General features: G+C 43.1%; 1 protein-coding gene across 3 annotated transcripts in view; it reads left to right on the top strand.

Annotated features, from left to right (window-relative positions):
* The window catches only part of CPNE2 (copine 2), a 91,584-nt gene that overhangs the window by 37,862 nt on the left and 28,557 nt on the right, over positions 1–25,165 (top strand). For all 3 annotated transcript variants that reach the window (XM_069107801.1, XM_069107802.1, XM_069107803.1), the window contains exons 5-12: positions 9,842–9,913; positions 10,399–10,482; positions 13,038–13,127; positions 14,072–14,170; positions 14,967–15,053; positions 19,652–19,711; positions 22,609–22,742; positions 23,564–23,618. In XM_069107801.1, coding sequence (XP_068963902.1) covers positions 9,842–9,913; positions 10,399–10,482; positions 13,038–13,127; positions 14,072–14,170; positions 14,967–15,053; positions 19,652–19,711; positions 22,609–22,742; positions 23,564–23,618 — 681 coding nt within the window. The remainder of the gene's footprint in view (positions 1–9,841; positions 9,914–10,398; positions 10,483–13,037; positions 13,128–14,071; positions 14,171–14,966; positions 15,054–19,651; positions 19,712–22,608; positions 22,743–23,563; positions 23,619–25,165) is intronic.

Consider the following 25,165-nt stretch of genomic DNA (forward strand, 5'->3'; position numbering starts at 1 on the left):
ATAGGCTTCATCAGAATGCCAAAGGGTCCAAGATACAAAAACAAAACTAACAAAAATCAGGTTAAGAACCCTTCCTCTAGAGTGCTGGTCTGTGAGTCAGGAAGATACAGGTTTCAATCCTACCTCTGACACTTATTAGTGGAATGACCCTGGTAAAGTCACTTTATCTCTTTAAACCTATTTCCTCATCTGCAAGACGAGTGAGTTGGACCTGATGGCTTCAGAAATCCCTTCCATCTCTAAATGTCGTCTTCCCCATTTTCTACATCTTCAGTGGTGAAGATCCTACTCATCCCTTCAAGACCCAACTTCAATGTCACTTTTTCCACACAGGCATCCCTGGTTTCTTCCAGATCCTATTCCCCTACCCTGATCCCTGCCTCCTGCCCCCTCCCCCCCCAAATCTTTCCTCCTTCCTCTGCATGTCCCCATAGCACCTTGCAACTCTTTTAAGAGCATGTAGTGCTCATTGCCTTGTAGTTGCTCGTGTATGTGTCTTATGCCCATCCTAGTTGTAGGACAAGGGATGAGAAAAAGGGCTTGGGAAAATATGTATCCACTTTATGCCAGATGCTGTTATTTCTGTCTTCCCAATCTCTGGCATACTTTCCCTGCTCTCCACAAGGCCACCACCTTAGTTCAAGACCTCATTGCCCCTTGCTTGGATTATTGCAATAGCCTTGGTTTCCCTGGCTCAAGTCTCTCCCCAGTCCCTCCTCCACATAGCTACCACAGAGATTTTTCTGAAATGAAGGGGTAATGATGTCATTCAGCAAACCCTGTCAACTCCCAATGATTCCCACACTGCTTCTGGGGGGTAAACAAAACCTCCAGTGTGTAGCTTTTAAAGCCCTTCACAATCTGGTATCAGCCTATCTCTCCAGCCTCATTATACATTATTTCCCTCCTTGCACTCCTTAGTCTGGCCACTGCTGTTATGCACACCCAGCTCTCCCATTTCCCACTTCCACCCCTTTGTACTACCTGTCCTCTATGCCTGGAATATACTCCCAAAGCATCTGTACCTTTTAGAATTTCTTCTTGGGTTTCCCCCTCCCCCAAATTCTGCTTAAGGCCACCTCCTACATGAAGCCTTCCCTGATTTCCCTTTCCCCCCTCCACTATTAGTGTCCCCACAATTTAAATTGTATTTATTGTGTATGTATTTCATATATACTTATTTATGTGCATGTTGCCTTCCCTCATAGAAAATAAGCTCATCTATGGGCAGCCAGGTGGCACAATGAGTAAGACTTGCCGGCCCCAGATTGAGGAGACCTGGGATCGGTTCTGGCCTCAGATGCTTGGCACCCACACAAAAATAACTGGCCCTGTAACCTTGAGCAAGTTACTTAACTCCGATTGCTTTAAAAAAAAAAGCTCATCTGAGGCCAAGGACAATTTCATTTTTTTCCCTTTGATTCCTTAGTATCTAGCACAATACACTTAATAAATAGGCAATTAATTAATGTTTGATGGCTTCGAAAGGTCGTTGTTCTCCTGGACGCCCTCCTCTGTCATCCACTTCTCAGTGCATTTTGTTTGTTTGCGCAGGTGTTTGTGTTGGCTGTGGTTTCATTCCCTTCTGTTAGCATGGGCGGACCATCAGGGTTGATGTTTGAAATTGCTATCCACTCTCAATTATCTAGACATGCAGCATTACGGGGAAAAGAGGACAAAGTCCTGATTGCTCCGGTGATACAAGAATCAACTCGAGGGCTTCTCAGAAGCCCCTGCCCAGTAGAAAGGCCTGGAGGAGGCATCCTGGATGAGAGAAGGCCAAGTTATGTCTCAGCCAGATGAGTGAGTAGGGATGAGCTGCTCTCTAACCTGAGATCAGGTCAGAAAAAAAAGGAAAATAGGAGTCCTTATAATTAATAAGGATGATACATTAGAATATAAGCTCTTTGAAAATAAGCATTGCTCATTTTTTGTGTTGGTGCTCCCAGTAGCTGGTACAGACCTTGGCATCATCATCACCACCATCACCATCCTTACTTTTTGAGTATCATAGCTGGAGGGGACCTTAGGGTGCTAATCCAGCCCCTTCATTTTCTAGAGGAAGAAAATTAGTCCCACAGAAGGCAAGGGGTTTGCCCAGGGCTCAGAGTGAATTATGGCAGAACTGGGGCTAAATTGCCTGTTTTTGCCCTGTCTATCCAGTGCTTTCGTTAGAATACTATAGCATCTTTCCTGGGCAGAAATAAGAGAGGGGTAAAAGTTGAAAGGCCCTAATGAGAGCTGTGGTACCCTGGGAGATTCCCATGATGCTTGCTTCCCACAGTGGCTTTAGAAATAGAAGGTTTTCTTTCTTCCCAGGAAGGCTCAGCCTTTGATTTTCAGATTGCTGGGCCAGGGAGGGGGAGGGGAGAAGGAAATGAGCTATTCTGTGGTTCTGTGTTTCACTTCAGGGGCACTTTGATAAAACCAGCTCAATACTCAGACCTCATTTGAAGTTTTAATCCTCCTTTTGCAACTCCCTAATGCTCTCCACAGCAACTAGCTGTGATGTCATAGAGACTGGATGAGGAGTGTTCTGGGAAGGAACTGGGAGAACAGAAAAGTCACAGGGACTGCTATGACATCACTTGGAGTGGGGGGGGGAGAGAGAAGGGACACAACCTTCTCATCAGTGCTATCAACGTCATCATCTATGTTTTCTGCAGTTGAAAGAAATTAACTACAAAACAGCTTAGGAACAAATGATTTTTTAAATTTTATAGGATCATAAACTTAATGTTGAAAGGATTTTAGAGGGCATTTAATCCAACCACCCTCATTTTACAGTTGAGTAAACTGAGGCACACAAGCAAATAACAAAAAAAGGTTACTTGGCCCCCTTTTACAGATGGGAAAGCTGAGTTAGTGTCTCTCTCTCTCTCTCTCTCTCTCTCTCTCTCTCTCTCTCACACACACACACACACACACACACACACACACAGACAAGTGAGTAGGAGAACTAGAACTCCAACTCAGGTCTCCTTCCAGACCAAGGTTCTAGGTAAGAATGTTGGGTGGGCATGATGGTGATTTATGAGAAGTGACTTGGAATCCATTGCTGGAATCTTTAGCCTTGAGGTCCCTTACCTTCTGGGTATCTGGTTGTCCAGAGGATCCTTTTGGGGCCCCACACTGGCCCCTTGCAGTGCATATAGGGCCTAGACTGAAGAACAGTGAGGGACTGACTCAAGATGAAGCATACCAAGCTGCTGCAGGACTGGGCCATTTCTTTCCTATCCAGGGACTAGACTCACAGTGTTTTATGTGATTCAGACAACATTCTGGTCCATAGAGACCAACAGGGTTCAGCAGTAACTTTTATTCCAGGCATGAACGCTTCTGCTGTAACCATTCTACTCCCTATTGTCTCCTTCAGACGTGGGCATCTCACTGAAACTTTTCAATCCTGCCTTTCTCCTGCTCAGAAATAGTCATTGCCAGTGTCCTGCAGCATGGCGCCGTAGCTGCAGTATTGGATCTGTTGTTCATTTTAATCCTAACTTTGCCTCTTTTTGCTGTGTGACCATGGGCAAGTCACTGAACCTCTCTGAGCCAAAGGGGTTGAACCAGGTGAACTCAAAGGTCTCTTCCCACTAAAGATCCACGATCAAAGCCCAATCTTTGGAGGGAGTTATCCACATTCCTTTAACCATATTCCCTTGTGATCCCCTTTGGAAATGTCCAGACTTTGTGAATCATTGCCAAAGATACCCCCAGAGAGATAGTAGGTAAATGGCAGGCTTATGTCATGGTCTAGGACCTCATATCTGTCATTCATTCAGTCAACAAGCATTTATTAAGCCAGGTACTGTGCTAAGAGCTGAGGATACAAAAACCCAGTCCTTGCCTTCAAGGATCTCACACTCTAATGGTGGGTAAAACATGCATATGTGTACATAGGAAATATGTACAGTTTAAATGAAGAGTAATCTCAAAGGGAAGGTAGTAGTGAGGGAAAGGGGAAAGGGAAAGGACCCTCATTGAAGGTGGGATTTGAATTGAATCTTGAAAGAAGCTGTGAGGAGAAGCGGGAGAGTATTCTAGGCATCAGGAACAGCTAGTACAAAGGAAAAGAGTTGGAAAATTGAATGTCATGAATGAGGTCTAGCAAGAAGGTCATCAGTGAGCATGAACATGCTATATCTTTGCTTCTCATTGGTTCCTCAATGGTCCCTCATTGCCCTATAGACACATTGGTCTGTGATACACTCTTTTAACCCTTTGCTTCACATGAAGGCCCCTCCGCTCTTCCCCCACAGCCCAGGAAAACACATCCAGGCAGAAGAAATGAAGCTCTTTCTGTCTTTTGGTTATTGTTTCTGGCCAGAGGTGAGAGGGAAAAAACCTGACAACCATGCCTATATTTCTGGTCCCAGTAGATATTTGTATCTGTCCTGGAAAGCTTGCATTATTCCTCCAGGGCAGAGGGTGATGAGACTAAATATAGCCCACCCTGCTCACCCATCACCCTGCTCCCTAGGCAAGATGGTGACTAAGTCCCGGGCAGATGGAATACTTTGCTTTTATTGTTTTCCAGTATCTTGGGAAGGAGAAACTGAAAGCTCATTTTAGTAAATGGACATGAAATAGAGCCCTGGGCTAAGCTCTAGGGATACAGAGATGAAATCAAATAGAGTACCTCCCTCAGCCAGCCTCCTGAGTGGAATATGCCACCTAGGCCAAGGAGTAAAATACTAGGTGGAATGCTGTAGGGCAAACACTTTTTGAAAAAGGACTCTGGAAAATTTAAGTTGGGAGAGGAGATTATAGTATTGTGGGGATTATGAAGGAGGCTGAGCCTAAGAGAGAGAAAGACCTCAGTGGGCAGAGGTAGGTGGACTTCACAAATGCACAGAGGTAAGAGAAAACAGAACAAGGTTAAGAAAAAGCAAGTGGTTCAGTTTGGTTGGAGACTAGAGGTAGTCAGTCAGCCAGCACTTTTTAAGTGCCTACTATGTGCTAGGCATTCTGTTAAGAGCTGAGGGTACAAAGAAGGGCAAAAATAGCCCTTGCCTTCCAAGGAGCCCACAGTCTAATGGGGGAGAAAACATGCAAATAACTGTGTACGTACAAGATACATTTATGTGTATGTGTCTCTGTGTGTATGTTTATAAGTATAAATGGAACGTAATCTCAGAAGAATCTTAGGGGTAGCTAGGTGGCACAGTGAACTTGGAGTCAGAAGTTCAAATTCAATATCAGATAGCTATTAGCTGTGTGACCCTGGGCAAGTCACTTACCCTGGTTGTCTTAATTTTCTAACCTGTAAAATAAACTAGAGAAGAAAATGGCAAACCACCCAATATCTTTACCAAGAAAACTCAAAACGGGGTCATAAAGAACCGGACACAACTGAACAACTAATAACTCAGAGGGAAGGCTTTAGTCTTGTGTATCTGGCCACTGGATCCAGATGACTCTGGAGGAAAAAGTGAGGCTGGTGACTTCGCACAGCCCTCCCTCACTTAAATCCAATTCACAACGATAGGATGGTGATGGGGGAGACTAGGAAGGGCTTCCTATAGAAAGTAGGGTATGAATTGAGTCTTGAAGGGAGGGAGTCAGGAAAGGAAGGAGGTAGAGATGAAAAGCTCTTCCCTATGCATTCTTGGCATAAGAATGAAGGATGGATTTAATTGGGGTGAGATGAGACAAGGAAACTAAGTCTAAGACTTTTGTAATAATCCAACTGAGAGGTGATGAGGGTGGTGACTGTGCAAGAGGAGAAAAGGGTCCATATAAGAGAGATGTTATGGAGACAAAAAAGATTGGATAAAGAGAAGGGATGTGTGGTATAAATCCAAGCGAGAACTCAGGAATAATGCTGAGGTTGGAAACCTGAATGTCTAGGAGGATTGTAGTGCCCTTGAGAGTAATAGGGAGGTTGGGAATAAGGGAGGGTTTTTTTGAGGAAAGAAAATGAGTTCTATTTTGAATATGGGGAGTTGGACATGTCTAAAAAGTCAGCGGGTGATATGGGACTGGAAGTCAAGAGAGATAGATAAGGCTGGATATATAGGTCTGAGAATCATCTACATAGAGATGAAAATTGAACCCATGGGAGCTGATAAGATCAGCAAGCAAGAGAAAGGAGGGAGCCCAGGACAGAGCCCTGGGAGACACTCCATGTAAGCTGGATGTTGTTTGTCTCTCATTCTCCAAGAGGACCGATGACTTCAGGAAGATGTCTTGACTTGTAAGCCAATTGGATTTAAGTGAGTCAGAGTTATGCAGAGTCCACCAGCCTCATTCTCTCCTCCAGAGCCATTTGGGTCCAATGGCAAGATATAAATCAGGACAACTGGAGATGGCCCCCAATACTGTGAGAGACCTTGGCCTTTTTTTTTTTTTTAAGCAATTGGGGTTAATTAACTTGCTCAAGGTTATACAGCCAGTTATTTCTGGGTGTGGTGCTAAGTATCTGAGCCCAAATTCGATCCCCCAGGTCATGCCGACGCTGGGGCCCGTGGTCTTACTCCCTGAGCCACCTGGCCGCCCCAGACCTTGGCCTTTTTAAGCTAAGGTCTTTCCCAGGTCTCAGTTTCTCTGAGCTAACACCCCTTCAGTGAGTAAGGCTAGGTAAGAAATGAGGCAACTGAAGGCCTCTTTACCTACTCAAAAAAGAAGAAAACCCAATCTGTCTGGGAGAGGAACACCCTCAGGGCATCTAGATGAATATTCTGCTTAGGAGACTGAGTAGTGATTGCATAGATTGGAAACCCTGGGAAAGTTTTGTCACAAAAAACCCAGAGAAGAGAATTATATTCAAGAGGAAGTGACTGACAGTGCCAGAGACTACCGAGAAGTCGGGGAGAAGGAATGCTGAAAAATGGCTATTATATTTGGCAATTAAGAGATCATTGCTTTCATCATTCTTTTAGATTATTTGAAGACAGCATTTTCAGTTGAATGACATGAAAAGCCAGATTGCTGCGGGTTTAAAGGCAAGAGAAGAGAAAGTGGAGGCACCTGGTGTAGATGGCTTTCTGTGTAGATGGGGAGTTTAGCTGAGAAGGGGAAGTGAGATAAAGGACAATAGCTTGAGGGGATGATAGGATCAAGCTTGGGTTTTGTTTGTTTTTCTTTTTTAATTTAAAGATCTAGGCCAATTAGGGGGTGGGAGTAGGAGGATATTTATAGACTTCCTGGAAGGAGTCTGTAACTGGGGGAGCTTGAAGATTAGAGAGAGTAGGGGTGATCGAGGGGGCAATCTGCTGGAAAAGAACAGAGGAGATGTGATCAAAGGTGCATATGAGAGACAGAAGGGCACATCTTTTTATTTGAGACAGGGATGAAGGAGGTGGGGGGAAGATGTCCAACTGATATGAGATGAGAGTTTTTGGTGAAATGTGAGGTGAGTTTCTCAGCCAAGAGAGTGAGGCTGGGGTTGCTGTGGGAAACTTAAGCAAGAATGAAAAGGTTTGTGATGAGTAAGTAGAATGCGCAAAAGTAAGTGGTAAGACCTGAAAGGTTGCACCACACGACGACATGAGGAGACTTAAAGTCCAAGGTAAGGAGCCTGTGCATTAAGCCTTTCTTGAAAATCTACCTTAGGGGCAGCCAGGTAGCACAGCGAGTAAGAGCACCAGCTCCAGTGTCGGGATGACCTGGGGATCAAATCTGGGCTCAGATACTTAGCACCACACCCAGAAATAACTGGCCGTGTAACCTTGAGCAAGTTACTTAACCCTGATTGCTTAAAAAATAAAATAAAATAAAATGATGTTAATAAAAAATTTATTAAAAAAAAAAAAAAGAAAATCTACCTTAGAAAACATTCATTTGCTGAATTTCACACTAACCCGAATCTTTTCCATTCATTGCTGGCTGGTTAGATCTAGTAGAAAGTGACTGTTAGTTGATTTTGTGGCCTTAATATTTATAAAACGCCCTCTTTACAGCAATCCAATGAGAAAAATACCTGCCCCTGCCCCTTCTTTTCTGATAGTATATTCAAGGTTCAGCTCAAGACCCAGCTCTTGCATGAAACATTCTACCACCACTTTTTTTTTAATTTACTTTTTTTTCTCCAATTAGATATAAAAACAATTTTTAACATTTGGATTTTTTTTTAAATTTTGAGATCCAAATTTTCTCCCTCTCTTCTTTCCTTCCCCCCTCACTGAGAAGGAAAGCAGTCTCATATATCTACCACCACTTTAGATCTCTTGATCTAAGTAGTCTTAGTGATGATCTCTTTGTCCTGCGGTACCATAACCTTCACTTTCCATATACAGCCTGATATTGTTATCTTTGTGTCAAACTGGACCAGAGAGTAGGGACCATTTCATATTCTTCTTTGCATTCTTCACAGGGACAAAGATAAATAACCAAAAATAATAATGACAATAGTTATTGCTCTCAATTCTGGTGTTTTGAGGCTTATAAAGTTCTGTCTTTACAAAAGGTATTCTTGAGGTGTGTTGCAAGTATTTCTGTATCCACTTTACAGATGAGGAAACAGTGAGGAAGTGATTTGCCCTGTCAAAATTCTAATAAATGTCAGAGCTGAGAATTTAACCCAGGTCTCCTGACTCCAAGCCTAGCTTTCTTTCCCTTAGAACATGATGCTTTCTTATTGTTGTTTTTTTAATTTTAACTTTTTAATTTTTATCTTTTGTTTTTATATAATCTTGATTTATATATATATATACATATATATGCGTGTATATATATATATATATATATATATCTTCTCCTAGTCAGAGAGTCATCTCTTATTAAAACAAAAAAACAAAAAAAAAAAGGAAAAAGCAGTTCTCCCAAACTAATGGGGCCACCAGTTCAGTCTGATAAAAGCATCTGCAGTGTGTCACACCCATAGTATCTCACCTTTTCAAAGAAAGGTATTTTTTTTCTCATCTATTCTTTAAGATGAAGCTCACTATAATTAGATAACATTTAGTTGCTTTTTTCTTTCTTTCCAATTACATTGTTGTAACCATTGTATATATTGTTTTCACAGTTCTTCATTTTGCATCAGTTCATGTGTCTTGTGTTTTTCTGAATTTGTCATATTCATCATTTCTTATAGTGAAGTTATATTCCATTATATTCATGTATTTGTTTAGCCATTACTCAGTTGATGGGCATCTACTTTTTTTTTTTTTTTGCTACTGCAAAAAAGCAGCCTACTGCCTTGAGTTTTCTACAGATGTGAAGAAGATGGATTTGGGTATGTTCTCTAGGACTAGAGAGCAAAATTTCTCATCCTATTCAAATAAGATAGGTACCAAAGGTGACTGACATCTGGATTTTAAAATACCAGGGACTGTCAGACATGGTGTGTATGCCTGTAATCCATGCTACTGGAAGATTGAGGCTATTGGATCATGAGCTCCAGGGGGCTAAGCTAAAGCCAGTGGGGTGTCCACACTAAGAATGACCCCAATAGAGTGAGCCTTTGGGAGCAGGGAGGATACAGGAAGAGGGGTGAATAAGCCTAGTTGGAAAAGGAATAGGTCAAAGTTTCTTAACTGATCACTGCACTTATGGTCTGGTGAGATTGGGAGACACCAAAAAACAGAAAATCCAAGTGTTTTATGTTTTCTCCAATGTTTAATGTCATTTCTTTTCTGTACAAATATGTCTCTGGCTTTGCTTTTTTCTTGCTGGTACCCTCCCATCCCTTCTCTGTACTAGCCCACTTTTCCCATGCTGGGTCCACTAGGGTTTGCTTAACCTTTCTTTCTCAGGACATTGTATCCATGGTTACGTCTTTCTGTCTAATGTCTTAGTCTTCCCCCAAAGTTCCCGTTTGTATGGGCCTGGTCACCTGGTTAGGAGAAGGTGATCAGGACTCAACCCTCATTGTGCCCTTCCCCTTCTACATGCCTCACAGATCACTGCCCAGGAACTGTCAGACAACCGAGTCATCACACTGAGCATGGCAGGCAGGAAACTGGACAAGAAGGTATGGGGGTGTGGTGTGGGGAGGAGACTTTAGTGGGCTCTGGGGATGTACCACCTGTCCCAGATCCTGAAAATTAGGATTCCTTTACCTAAGCAATATAGAGCTATGGCTGGAAGAAATGTACCCTAGGGAAATGACTGGGGGTTCAGGCCATAATTAAATTCTTTTCTTGAGAAAAGGTCTCCATTTTTGCCAAAAAAGAAAAAATAATCATCTAACCCGAGTCCAAATTCTTGTCATTCTTTGTCCTCATGATCTTGACATCTCTTAGACAAAGAAAATTCAGCCACCTGTCACCTTGGTCTCTGTTTGTCTTATCTATTCTAGCCTCTGGAGAGAAAGGAATTTCTAAGGAGTAGAATTTCCTATGCCATAGTCCACGCCTCTTGGGCAGTTTAATCCCCATTTTATGCCCATCTACAACAGAGAATACAGATGATTGTGGCACAGGAATTATTGGTAACCTACATCTTTTCTCCCTATAGGATCTCTTTGGGAAATCGGACCCATTTCTAGAGTTTTATAAGCCAGGAGATGATGGCAAATGGATGCTTGTTCACCGAACAGAGGTGAGTGACATCTGCTTGGAATATGTGAATCTATCTACCACTAACTCATTATGTGACCTTGAATAAATTATGTTTCCTGTCAAGCCCTCAGTTTCTTTTTGTTTTTGCTTTTTGGAGGGCAGTTGGGGTTAAGTGACTTGCCCAAGGTCACATGGCTAGCAAGTGCTAAGTGTCTGAGGCCAGATTTGAACTCAGGTCCTCCTGACTCCAGGGCTGGTGCTCTGTTCACTGTGCCACCTAGCCACCCCCAAGCCCTTAGTTTCTACTTCTGTAAAGTGAGGAGGTTGTACTAGATTATTTTCCTGGTCCCCAGCAACTCTGTGAATCTAAGAAATAAGTCAAGACTAGAGTCACTAAACCAGGTAGTGAAGGTCAACTTCCTCCAGTCCTTGCCTCAGCAGAATTCAGGTTTAGGGACTTGGTTCTCACTGTGATTTAGGGACAGACCCAGTTACAGTGGGACTGAGTCCCAGTGTGTCAAGTATTGATACCTCATGATTACATGGTGGTTGCTAGGTGTCAAAGTGGATAGAACTCTGGACTTGAAGTAAGAAAGACCAGTGTTCAAATCTGGCCTTAGACATTTATTAGTTGTGTGACCCTGGACAAGTCACTTAACCCCTGTTTGCCTCAGTGTCTTCATAAAATGGGAATCATAATAGCACCTAGCTCATAAGGTTTTTGTGAGGATCAAATGCAATAATATTTGTAAAACACTTTGCAAATCCTGAAGCACTACATAAAAGCCAGCTATTATTATCATCATCATCATCATTTGGGTAGAGAGAGAGTGAATGTGTTAGCATTTTTTAAGCACCTACTGTGTGCCAAACACTGGAAACACAAGCAAAAAAGAAAGACAGTTGATGCCTTCAGAGTTTAAATTCTAGTGGGAACAATAAAAGGGAGCTGAAAGGAGGAAGAGTGGCAGTGGGAAAGTTGTCCAGATTTACAGGTACAAAAATATTTATAGCAGCTCTTTTTGTGGTAGCAAAGAATTGGAGATTGAGGGGATGTCCATCAATTAGGGAATGACTGAACAAGTTGTGGTATATGAATGTAATGGAATACTATTGTGCTATAAGAAATGGTGAGCAGGCAGACTTCAGAGAAACCCAGAAAGACTTATATGAACTGATGCTGAGTGAAGTGAGCAGAACCAGGAGAACACTGTACACACTAATAGCAACACTGTGTGATGATCAACTATGATAGACTTAGCTCATCTCAGCAATACAATACTCCAAGACAACTCCAAAAGACTCACAATGGAAAATGCTACCAACATCCAGAGAGAGAAAACTATGGAGTCTAAATGCAGATTGAAGCACACCATTTTCATTTTTTTTTGTATTTTTGTGGCTTTTCCCTTTTGTTCTTTCTTTCTTTCTTTCTTTCTTTCTTTCTTTCTTTCTTTCTTTCTTTCTTTCTTTCTTTCTTTCTTTCTTTCTTTCTTTCTTTCTTTCTTTCTTTCTTTCTTTCTTTCTTTCTTTCTTTCTTTTTCTTTCTTTCTTTCTTTAACAATTGGGGTTAAGTAACTTGCTCAAGGTTACACGGCCAGGTGTTTCTGGGTGGATGCTAAGTGTCTGAGCCCGGATTCGATCCCCAGGTCATCCCGACACTGGGGCCAGCTTACTTGCTGTGCTACCTGGCCGCCCCTGTTCTGTTTCTTTCACAACATGACTAGCATGGAAATATGTTTACATGATTGCACATGTATAACCTATATCAGATTGCTGGCTATCTTGGGGAGGGGGGATGGAATTTCAAAGACATTTGAAACTCAAAATCTTATTTTTAAAAATCCAGAGATTTGGATGCTGAGCTGGGTTAGATGTGACCAAGCATGAGTACTTCCTCAAATGGAAGTTTGTTCCATGGAGGAATTCACCCATTAGAGGCTGAGGCTGCAGAGGTGAAGGCTTTTCCAGTGTGAGAAGGTAGATCACTGGCATGGGGGTGGAAAACTATAGGAGCCAGGGGCTGATTAGGTTAGAAGTGCATTGATAATTATCTCCCTCATTGGAAAGAAATCCTTGGTTGACTCCCTATGTCTTAATCCCCCCAATGCACACCCACATCTTTCTTTCTTTACCCTAGTACTTCTCTACCTTCCTGTTTTATCTCCTTGCTAAACCATAAGCTCTTTCAAAAGAAAGACCACCTCTTATTTCTGTGACCTCCTTCCCCAGAGTCTAGGTCTCTACATATTATGTACATAATAAATATTTGAACAATACATCTTTTTTTTTTCTTTTTGGAGGGGGGAAGGCAGGGTAATGGGGATTAAGTCACTTGCCCAAGGTCACATGGCTAGTAGATGTTAAGTGTCCGAGGTCGGATTTGAACTCAGGCCCTCCTGACTCCAGGGCCAGTGCTCTATTCACTGCACCACCTAGCCTCTCCAACACATCTTTCTTCTTAAAGTCTGTACCCTTTCTTGCTTATCCCCCACTACCTAGCCAGGGTAGGTGCATCTCAAGAATATACCTGACTCTTCTTCTCTTTCCTGGGGAGGGACTGAGGGGTCAGAGCTCTCTCCTTCCTTATTAAAGGTGATAAAGTACACTCTGGATCCTGTGTGGAAACCATTTACTGTGCCTTTGGTGTCGCTATGTGATGGAGACATGGAGAAGCCTATTCAGGTAAACTCTGCTGTCTCTGTTTAGTGCCTGTTTATGGCCTTTCAACAGCCCGCTCAGCTGTGACACTTGTCTCCTTCGGGAGGGGAAGTGACTTCCTAGCTGGGTTCTCCCTCCCTTCCGAGGGTCCTGAACTCCATAGAGTAGAGGTAAAATTTGGTAGCCATGATCAGCTAAAAACCCTCTAGGTGACTATGGTCTGAGCACTTTATGAAGCAAATCTACAACATTCCCTGCTTAGAATTAGAAGCAGAGGGCAGCATATTGTAGGATAGCATCTCTCAATGCATTCTCTACTGAAAACTGGCAGGAAATCTCTAAATTCTCTACCAGAGCTGTCCCATTCAGTTTTAGGATGAAAGAGCTCTCACATTCAGGGGATGGGGGCATGAGTCTGGGAGGTGGGAAGAACAGGACAAGGGAGAAGGAGGGGGCATCCTTTTAAAGAGTGTATCCATTTTAAGAAATAAGGACTTTGGGTATCAATGATTTTGTGAACTAGTAAAGAAAAAAAAAGAATTGTTATAGGCAGGTGATGGTCCGTGGACCAGTAGTTGGAAAACACTTGTATGACCAAAGGCATCAGACGTGAGATCAGGAGAGCTGTGTTCTCATCCTAACTCTGCTACTATCTATTCACTTCTTTCTGTTTCCTCATCTGTAAAATGGGGATAATAATTGTCTTTCTTTTAATCAGTCTTAGAAATCTTTCTGGAAGAAATGGGAGGGTTAGGAGCTGCTTAAATGATACAGGGGAGGTAGGATGAACAGATGGGTTGGGAACGGGGGAAGATATTAAAGCACTGGGTGTGGTTTTAGACTTCCAAGAAGAGTTCATCAGATATATGAGTTGGTACAATAACTACCCCAGGACTAGGATAGAGAACTGAGAGTATTGTCTGAGAGGGGACTTCTCTGGGCTGACTTTACCCTCTCTGATCCCTCAGGTCATGTGCTATGACTATGATAGTGATGGTGGCCATGACTTCATTGGTGAGTTCCAGACTTCGGTGGTGAAGATGTGTGAGGCCCGAGATGGTGTTCCGGTGAGATGGGGTAAAGGGACTTGGGCATGTGAGACAGCAATTTTATATTATTTAGATGGGAGGGAAGCCTCCCTCAGAAGGCAGTGGGCCTTATTTTTCAGGAGGCTGAGAAGATGCCCTATACTATCAGCACAGTCATCAACAAACTGGAGCATATAGGAATAGGGCATTCTGCCATTGCCTGTGAGCCCTTCCTTGGTGAAAAGAGAGCCACTTCACCCCCACCCCAGCTGGACAGAAACCTCAGTGACCTAGTGTTTTGGGAAGAGCTCCAGCCAGCTTAGGGAAGGGAAAGTCTCCAATCCTTGAATAAATACCACCCCCCACACGCATATACATACCATTCCCAAGGGTTTGTGATTAGATTCATGGGGAGAGACACCTGCATTTGCCAATGCACAAGGACACTTCAAGTATCTTCCTTATTGGGCAGTATGCAGAAGGAGTTACCAGATCAAATACCTGGGTCCTGGAGGCTTTTGGCCAATGTCAGCTTGTTAAAACACACTGTAGGTGTGTGGATAAGAGGGCTTTAGGTAGAAAAGGAGAAAGGGAGAAGGCATTTTAGGTTAGGGAAATAGCATGAGAGCAAAGACACAGTCTGGGAAATAAATGTGATATGGGGCCATCTATTTTTAGAAGGCCAGGTGATTTTTTTAGGAGCATCTTGTTAAAAGTTCAGTTGGGGATCTGGTGGGGAGAGGAGTCATGGAGATCGGCTTTCTTGCTTGTTAAGGCTGAAGCTCTGGATGGGGTTAATCCTTTATTTATCCTTTTTCCTTTGCTTTGTTCCCAGCTAGAGGTAGAATGTATCAACCCTAAAAAACAAAAGAAGAAGAAGAATTATAAGAATTCAGGCATCATCATTATCCGCTCTTGCAAGGTATGGGGAGATGGGTATCTGGATATTTGGGGGGAGTGAGGGAAGAGGATCAGGTAACCAAGGAGTCTTGTTCTATGGCTAGTTCTAGGACCCATCTTCTGGGGGATAGAAGGGTAAGTGTGAACTAGCGTAGAAGCAGGGACTGGACTAAATCATCTGCCAGCTGGAGGAGGCTGGGGATCACTGAGCGTTCAGGGGTTTATGAGATGGAGCCACCACCAAGGCATTGCCTGTGCAAAGAGGATAGTAGAGGGTGCTGGCTGAGAGTCATGGCCATTCTAGAGATGGCTTTTGAGAACTAGAGCCTGCCTGCTCAGCACCTCACTGGGGGCAGTGATGCAGTGCAAGGAAGAAGCATCACTAACACTGCATTCATTGAGTACTTCTTAATTTTCTAAAACATTGTCACATTTCATGACCTTTTTTCTGATCCTCAGTACAGACTGCAAGGGAAGTGAGAGAGGAGTTTTCAGCACTGCTTTATAGATAGGGAAACTGAATCTCAGAGAGGGAAAGAAATATGCCCAGTTGTTCTAAGGCAATGGGAAAGCCTGGACTCAAGTCTCCCAATTTTCATGTTTCTAATATTTGCTTGTAATAAGCAGACCATTAAATGGGTCTTAAAGAATCTCTTTATCTAGAAATTTGGGTTGTAATGGAACTTTTAGTGAGATTTTATCTATGTAATGGGTACAAGGGGTGGCCAATCACTACATAACACCTTATATTTTTTTTACTAGGAGCGTGGACATTACTCTCTGGGTTGGTTCATTCATTCCACCTGCCCTCACTGGTAGTTCTAGGTTCCCATGGAAAGACCACCACCATTTGGTTACACTCAAACTCTCTCAAGATTGTAGGGATAACCCTCTTTTGGAGGGATACACTCTGCTCACCACTTTAACTCTGAATTTCCACTGATATGCTCCAATTTACACAAAACTCACAATAATGATACTTTTAGTTGTAAAAGTGTAACCATTTCCTTGAAAATAAGGCAAAAATGCCCCAGACACATGATAGCAAATAAATAATAAAATGCATCACAATCTACAGATAATCACTCTCCCACTAATGCACTCATTATCTCTGAGGTAGAATAGGCATACATAGAAATCTGATAAGAAGTCATATGAATGAGGAAAATAAATGCATTTGCTCTGGATGAGCCACAACAGTGGAACTATAAACTTGGGGGCTCTTTTTCTATCTCAGGAGTTGTCCATAAAGGTTCCTTTTTGAGCACAAGCTTCTGTGTTGAAGGGTTGCTTTGTCCGCTAAACTGAATTGATGCTTAGTGACTTCTCTGATTCTTTGCTTCCAAGCTGTTCCTCCGCTGAGCTAGACTTATTCCTCAGTAGCAACTGAGTATTTATCACTTCCAGCTTCACACTTACCTGATGCAGTTCTAAAATCTATCTCCTCTCCTCTTTTTTCTTTTCCCCCTGCCAGCTTTCTTTCCTTTTCTTCCCTTTCCCTTCCTTTCCTGGGTTCAGACTCCATTTCCCCCTATTAATGATGTCCTATTTGTTTATGGTCAGTAACCAAACTCTCATCTTTCTATACGCAGATAAATCACATTTGCCCCATAAATAGAAAATAGTTCTTATGTGCGTATCACTCCAGTGTACTATCATTTGTCACCTTCAGAATTAGTAACAATTGTCTCAGAACTGTGAGGCAGAGGAACTTTCTCTTGGAACATTGAGCAACCTTAACTGCAGAACAAACTGCCCTATGAAAAGGCACAACGTTAAAAGGATAGTGCTTGGAAATCATTTTATTCTCCTAATGCCATTGATGGTTAATGGGATTGGTATCCCCATCTTAAAGATGAGAGTATTAAGACTGAGTACTTTGTTCATGACCATCCCCTGAATATATAAGAGCTGAATACTAGACCCAGAATGAAGGATACTATATCCATTTAGCCAGTCAACAAGTACTTATTAGGTACTTACTATATGCCAGGCACTGTGCTAAGCACTGGAGGATACAAGTAAGGCAAAACATGCCCCTCTCCTCCCCCTCAAGAGGAGACAACATGCAAACAATCATGTACATACAAAATATATGTTTGAGCAGTTGTGTCCGACGCTTTATGGTCCCATTTGAGGTTTTCTTGGCAAAGATAATGGAGCGGTTTGCCCTCACCACCTTCAGCTCATTACAGATGAGGAAACTGAGGTAAACAGGGTTAAGTGACTTGCCCAAGGTCACAGCTAGTAAGTGTCTGAGGCCAAATTTGAACTCAGGAAGATGACTCTTCCTGGCTTCAGATTTAGCCCTCTAGCCACCCACAAAATATATACAGAATAGATAGAAGGTGATTTGAGTGTGAAAAGCACTAGCAGTATGGAGGAGGAGGAGGAGGAGGACCTAAAAAGACCTCCTGCCGAGGGTGAAGATTTGAGCTCAAAGGAGGCCAGAGAAGCCAGTAGGTGTAAGTGAGGAAATAGGGCATTCCAAGCATGGGGGACAGCTATTGAAAAGGCACGAGTCTGGGAGATGAGCTGTTAGGTATGAAGATCAATAAACACAAATGTTGGTGGATTGTATGAGTGGACGGAAGGTTTTATATTTGATCCTGAAGGTAACAGGGAGCCACTGGAGTTTATTGAGAAGGGGGAAAGGGAGACATCATCCGATCAACACTTTAGGAAAATCACTTTGACAGCTGAATGGAGGATTAATTGGCATGGGAAGAGAAGGAAAGCATGGAGACCAACAAGGCCATTGCAGTAATCTAGTTGTAAGGTAATAAGGGCCTGTACCAGAGGAGTAGCACTGTAAGAGAAGAGAAGAGGGCATATAAGAGATATATTGTAAAGGTAGAATTGGCTGAATTTGGCAAAAGATTGGCTGTGGAGAGTGAGAGCGAGGATTCAAGGATGGATCCCCACCCCCCAGGTTGTTAGATTGGGTGGTTGGGAGGATAGTGGTACCTTTAACAGTGACAGGGAAGTTTGGAAGGGGCTTAGGGATGGGGCAAAAATAGAGTTTCTGTTTTGGACATGTTGAGTTTGAGATGCCAATGGGATGTTCAGTTTGAGATATACAAAGAGCAATTTATAAGGTGAAATTAGAGCTCAAGAAAGAAATTAAAGTTGGTTGAATAGGTCTGGGAGTCATCTGCATAGAGGTGATAATTGAATCCATGGTTGCTGATGAGATCACGGTAAAATAATATGGGGGGAAGAGAAAAGTTCCCAGGGCAAAGCCTTGGACACCCATGGTTAGTAGATATGACCTGGATGGAGACCCAGCAAAGGATGCTGTGTTATGGAAACCTACAGAAGAGGATGATCAGTAGTGTCAGAGGCTGTAGAGAGATCAAGAAGGATGAGGATTGAGAAATAGCCATTAGATTTGGCTATTAAGAGATCAGCGGTGACTTTAGAGAGGGCAGATTCACTCTAATGATGAGATCAGAAGCCAGAATGTAGAAAGTTTAAGAGAAAGAGAGGAAATGGGGTAGAGACACTTGAGTATAGATAGCTTTTCAAGGAGTTTATCTGAGAAGAGGAGAGATACAGTATGATAGTTACTAGGAATGGTGGGATCAAATGGTGGTTTTTAAGGATGAAGGAGACACGAGCATTTTTATTATTAGCAAGGAAGCAGCCGATACACTAGTACATAAGAAAAGATTGAAGATTAATGAGAGAGTGAGGATGATAGATGGGGCACTTTGCTGGAGAAGACAGAATGGGAGATAGCATCAAGGGTTTATGTTGAGTTGTTTATCTTGGAAAGAACGGCCAACTCTTCATGAAAGACAAGGGTAATGGAGGAGGAGCTGAAGTAAGATATCTAAGGGATTTGAAATGAGAAGGGAGGAAGAAGAGAAAATTCCCAGTGAGCAGCGGCAATTTTTTCAGTGAAGTATGAGGGGAATTCTTCAGCTGAGAGGGTGGGTGCAGGGGGTACCAGGACACTTGAAGAGGGAGGAAAAGTTTTGCATAGCTGCTGTGTTGAATGGGAAAATGAGTTGATTAGGAAAGTGTAAAAGAATTGCCTTTTTGCATTGAGGATCCCATTGAGATTATGTAACAGAAGTTTGTAGTGGACCCGCTCATTATAGTTTGGTGGTTTTCTCCAGCTCTTTTCAGAAGTCTGAATAGGAGTGAAGGCAGCAGATTGTGTGAGTAATCCAAAACTAGGATTTGTCATGGCATCATCAGTGCCATCCATGTAGGACAAGGGAGCAAGGCACTGGAATTTAGAGGATAATGCAGAGTCAGGCATCAAGATAGGAAAAGGAAAGGAATGTAACTAGTACAAGACTGATGGCCTGGGAAAGAAATGAGGAGTGGAGGGCTGGGAGGTCATTATAAGTACAAAGAAGGGAGTTCAGGCTCTAAGAAAGAGGAAAAGATGGGATTTTAAAAGTTTATGATCAGATAAAAAAAATTTGGAGCTTGTGAACATGGAAATCAAACACTTGTGGTGGCAAGATCAAAGGTCTGCATGACCATCTATGTAGCTGAGATGGAATGAAGGAATGAGTCATGGGAACTAAATAAATTGAAGGACTGGGAATTTAGGATGCTTGGGGGAGTGCTTAGTGTACTAATTCTTGAACTCTCTTCTTTCAGATTACCCGGGACTACTCTTTCCTGGACTATATCCTTGGAGGATGCCAGCTTATGTTTACTGTAAGGATTTCTGGTTATTCTTTTGCCCTTCCCAGGGCCCAGTTAAGCTAGGTGACCCTTTCTTCTGAGATCCTACACAGACAAAATGGACTGACACCAAAGTGGTAGGAATTTGGAATAGACATCAAGAATACCTGCCTGACAAGTGACACAGAGTCTGGGAAATATAGAATATTGTCAAGCAAAGAAGATCCAGATTTATTGTGGGCAAGTCAGGTCTGAGGTCCTCACCCCAGATAAGTAATGTATAATGGAGATAGAGAGTCCGTTTCTTGTAGACCTGAATTTTTTAGGTGGAACAAACTTGGTTAGGCGGAAGGAAACTTGAAGTCAGGAATTGGATGCCAGAGTGGTTCCTTTAAATCATCACTTCCAGGGCCCACTGTGGTGGTAGGAAAACTTGATTGAGGCTGGCCCCTGGTTTGAGTGAAGACTTTGTTGGGAGGGAAGGAAGTTGGGGGGGTCAGAGCTTGCCTAGATGATGTCACAGCCTGGCCAACTTGCCTGCAAGTCTTTCAGTGATCATCTCCAAGGGATTCACCTGGCCCATGGCCCCTTCTGGGATCTCCTAAGAATGGAGCATGTGGGAGAATCTCCACATATCCTTAGGAAACTTTCCATCCAAGCACCCTTTTTATGCTGCCAAGACTCAACCTTTTCATTTTCTTTTTTAAAAATCTCTTTAAATGTTTGAACATGACAATTATCAACAAGTAGGAATATTTCAGCATATAAGAATGATTGTATTGAAAATGGACTTTGTTATGTATAGTTAGTGGCGGGGGTTTCTTTAGGTCTACATCAAACTGAACACACTGCCCTGTTTTATGCCTTCTTTAAACTTTTTTTTCATTTTTTTATTGATGCTATTTTCTCTTTATCTTTTTTTTTTTTGCTATCTCCTGTTCTTTGCTAACCCAAATAAAAGCCTTGATGACAAATTAGTATTAGTGAAACCAAATACATCAAAGCATTGGCTGTATCTGAAAATGTATGTCTTATTCTATACCCCTTTAATATTCCCTAAAGCTCCCTTCCCCAGCCCCCCACCCCCAGCACCAGGGGAAACAGAGGGGAGGGTGGGGGGAGAGGATGCCACTGCATTTCAGTCCTGATTTTGTTGTCTTGTCATAAGGGAAAAGGAGAGAGGGGAAAAAAAGGGGAGAGTTGCCATGGAAACTGGAATGGAGTGCCGGAATCTTTTTTATTATATTCTCTTTAAGTGCTGTATAAAGAGGCCTCAGTGTAGAGGGGCTGCTTTGGGTAGAGGCCCCTGGGAAGGAGGGAGAATAAGGTAGATTGGCTTGAAGGTCTTTGGAGTCTGAAGGTAAGCTGGAGCTCTGGGATGAAAAGGGAAGCCAGACACTCTGCTGTATCTTATGTATATATGCCCCTCTTATTCCCTCCAACTAGATGTTGAGCTCCTTCCAGGGTAGGGACTGTCTCATATACCTGCTTGTATTCCTCACCCCTCTGCAGTGCCTAGCACAGGCTTGGTAATCAACAGATTGTTTTTGAATGAGTTAGAACTGGCTACCTCCACCCCTACCTTGACCCACTAGAAACACTCTTACCAAGCATCTTTTGGACCACTCCTCTGTCTCACCCCTTCCCTTGGGGAGACTGACCCACTTTTACTTGGTGAAAAACAAAATTTGTCCACCTTGAGTCTTCCCAGTGGCTTGGGCTCATGGCTTGGGTGTTGTCTTGAATTCAGGGCTGGGAGAATCCCTTAACGTCATTATTGAACCCCCTGCAAAGTCCCTTCCAGTTTTGTGACCCTGTGATCCTTCTACCACAGTGCCATTTCCTGGGGGTGGCCTGGGCCTGTGATTTCAACAGAGAAAAGCATACCCCTACTGGCCCCCGGATTCCAGAATGTGGATGGAGGCGGGGGGCAGGGGGAGGGGGGGGGCTGGTAATCTGGACTAGTGCTCTTATTTTATAGTGGGGAAATTGAGACTCAGCAAAAGGAAGTGATTTGTCCAAATTAACTGGCACTAGACTCTAGAGTTAGCACTAGACTCTAGTTCTCCTGACTCTGGGGCCAGTGTGCTACTGTGCTGGACATTAAATCAGCAAGCAACTGACAAGCTAAACCATGTGCCTAGCTAGCACTGTGCCAGACACTGGGAAGGATACAAAGCAATATGAAATATAGTCCTTGTCTTCAAAAGAGTTATAGTTTAGTTGTTAAATACATGAGGCAGGATTAGTTAATAATACCAGGTAAGATGTGCCAAATGTTCACTAAAGGGCATAAATTCTAAGGCATGTTGGAAAGAATTCAGAGCAGGGAATCATTGCTATGGACTAGGGTGGACAGGGAAGATTCCCTGGATCATGTAGGACTTGTATTGAGCCTTAGAAAATGCATAGGACATCGATAGTTGTAGGGGGAGAAGGAAAGGATATTCAAATAGGGGAACAGTCCCTTGAGCAAAATGATGATTTAGGAAATGTTGAAGGTGTGTTGGAAGGACAGTGGGGAGACCAATGTGATTGGAATAGATATGAAGAAGACAGTGGGAGATAAGGATGGGAAGGAAGGGTCCGGAATCAGATTACACAGAGCCTTGAATACTAAGCTGAGGAATTTGGACTTGGTTCAGTAAGCTCTGGATAGAAGTTGCGGGTGGGGAATAACCTGATCAGAACGTTTTCAAGGGTTTGCTTACATTCTAATAGGGGGAAGAAATTATGACCATTAAAATTATCATACTGATCAATCTTAGATGAGGGGTTTGAATGGGACAGTCTTTTCTTCTTTGGTGCTGGAAGGTGTTGATTGGGCTGAGAGAAGCGGGATTCAGAGGAGACCTCCAGGGATGGTGGCAGAGGTATCCTTGAGGCCATGTGTCTCATCACCAACTCTTTCTCCTTACTTTTCCCTCCAGGTCGGGATAGACTTCACAGCATCCAATGGGAACCCCCGAGATCCCTCCTCTTTGCACTACATCAACCCCATGGGCACCAATGAGTACCTGTCAGCCATCTGGGCTGTTGGACAGATCATTCAGGATTATGACACGTGAGTTAGGTCCCTTCACCCTGCATCTGCCTGACCCACAGGATAGAGGCACCTCCTTCTTTGTATCTAAGGTACTGAGTATAAGGCTGATATGCAGCAAAAATGGTTGCTGTTTTACTGATTGGCACTGTGCTATATTGAGATGAGCCTAGAAGTTAGGAACCTGTATTCAAGTTTTGGCTGTGCTAAGGATCACTGTAACCATGGCTCCCTTGGTCAGGTTACTTACCCCTCTTCCTCTCAAGTCTTTTCCTTTATAAAATGAGAAAGAAATGGTTACATGAACCACCTGAGACTATGGCTTCATCAACTGCCAAGGGCTTTGGAGAGTGTAAATGGCAGGACAGGTGCAATCAATGTTTGTGATGAGTATTTCCCCCTGAATTTTCCAGCTGAAGGAGGGAACCCAAAGAAGCCAGACTGAGAGACCCTCAGAGAGCAAAAAGCTAAGAATGGCGATTTTTTTTCACATTTTGGCAACAGGGGGGCATTGTAAAAGTTCAGCAGAGACCAATTCTGTTTCTTCTGGCTCAGACATTGCCATCTTCCAAGATCTACATCCAGGGCTTGGCTCCCTCCATAGCCTTGGATGGTACCACTCTGACAAAGCATAAGAGAGTTTCTTTACCCTGCCGGCCATTTCTGACCTGGAGCACCTTCCAGTGCTTTTTGCCCCAAAAAGAAATCAGGCAGAGGCAGTGAAGTATGAATGAAGATTTCCAATGATTTCCTTCCCCTTCCAACTCTCCCTTATTCCCTCCCCCTCCCATTTCACCTAGAGTGGGTTTCTTAAGATCATCTTATTCTCTTTGGCTATTTAGGGATAAAATGTTCCCGGCTTTGGGATTTGGCGCCCAGTTACCCCCAGACTGGAAGGTAAGGACAAGTCGAGTGTGTATCTTCTGGTATTGATGTGGTACTGTGGAAAGAGCTCTGACTTTGGAGTCGGTGATCTCTGATGTTTACTGCCTCTTTGATTTGGGGTAATTCACTTCACCTCCCTGGGCTTCACTTTCCTCCTCTGGAAAATAGGGATGGGGTTGATTAAATGGCCTCTAGATCCCTTCCAGCTCTAGCTATGTGATCCTATGTTATTGCTGTTCTTCATCCTTCATTATCAAAGAGGACTATGATTGTTTCTCTAGATCTCTTTGTATATAAGTTGAAAAGCCCCAGGACTGTGATCTCTCCATCTGCAGCCTTCTTTTTTTTTTAATCAACATTTATTAAGCACCTACTGTGTTCCAGGCACTATACTAAGCACTGGGGAAACAAAAAGAGTTTATGTAAAAGACAGCTCCTTCTCTCAAGGTGCTTAGTGGGGGAGACAGTATGTCCAAACAAGTTAAATAAAGGAGGAAATAATTGACAGAAGGAACGAACTAGAATTAAGAGGGACTGGGAAAGGTTTCCTATACAAGATGGGATTTTAGTTGATTGGGACTTAAAGGAAGCCAGGGAAGTTAAAATGTAGAGTTGAAAAGGAAAAACATTGTAGACATGGGAGACAGCCAAGGAAAATGCCCAGAGCTGAGAGATGGTGTCTTTCTCGTGGATCGGCTAGAAGGCCAATGTCACTGGAGGAAGACTATATGATGGAGAGTAGAGTATAAAACAGCTGGAAAGTTGTGAATGGGGTCAGGTTATGAAGGATTTTGAATACCCAATACAACATTTTGTATTCAATCCTGTAGGTGAAAGGGAACCACTGGAGTTTATTGAATATGGCAGATAATATGGTCAGATTTTTTTCCACTTGGTTAATTAAACAATCAGTCTTTCATGGACATTTAATGTGGACTTAACTCTGGGCTAGATGCTGTGGAGGATGCTAAAGGAGACAGGTTCCATTTTTCAAGGAGATTTTATTTTAGATGAAAAGAATTGATATACACCTGAGGGAAAGAAGACATATAGGAAGGATATGGCCTCTGTCTTTGAATAGATGAAGGCTTGTTATTGAATTCCTGGGGATTGGTGTAGGGAATGGCTCTGCCTACCTAGGTTCTTGAGGACTGAGTGCCCCACAATGGGTTGGGGACTGGAAGCTTTGGACTGGTCTCTGAGTGGCAACCCTGGAATGCATTGGCAGAGGGGAGCAGCACATCAATTCACCCAGATGGCAGGAGGCAGAGAGCCTTCCTTAGGCACATTCACCAGCACCAGTACCCCTTGCCTCTGGCAGTAGTATTTTGAGCCCAGCACCAACATGAACTCTGGGAGCAAAGCTCCTAGAATTCTTGAAGGTTCCACCTGTGTCCCAAAGCTGAGGGTGGCAAGATGACACAGAGTCCTGCTCAGAGCTAACTGCCTTATTTCACTACCCCTGGGTCCCAGGCTTCAAGTGTAGGGTTAGACTTTGTTCTTTCTCTGATATTCCTCCCTCTTCTCTGCCCTCTGGTTCCCAAGTTGCTTCCAGACTG

The sequence above is a fragment of the Petaurus breviceps genome, unplaced genomic scaffold, assembly GCF_028583685.1.
Source record: "Petaurus breviceps papuanus isolate PSGF00001 unplaced genomic scaffold, PetGlider_PUasm1.0 90281, whole genome shotgun sequence".
NCBI classification, from domain to species: domain Eukaryota; kingdom Metazoa; phylum Chordata; class Mammalia; order Diprotodontia; family Petauridae; genus Petaurus; species Petaurus breviceps.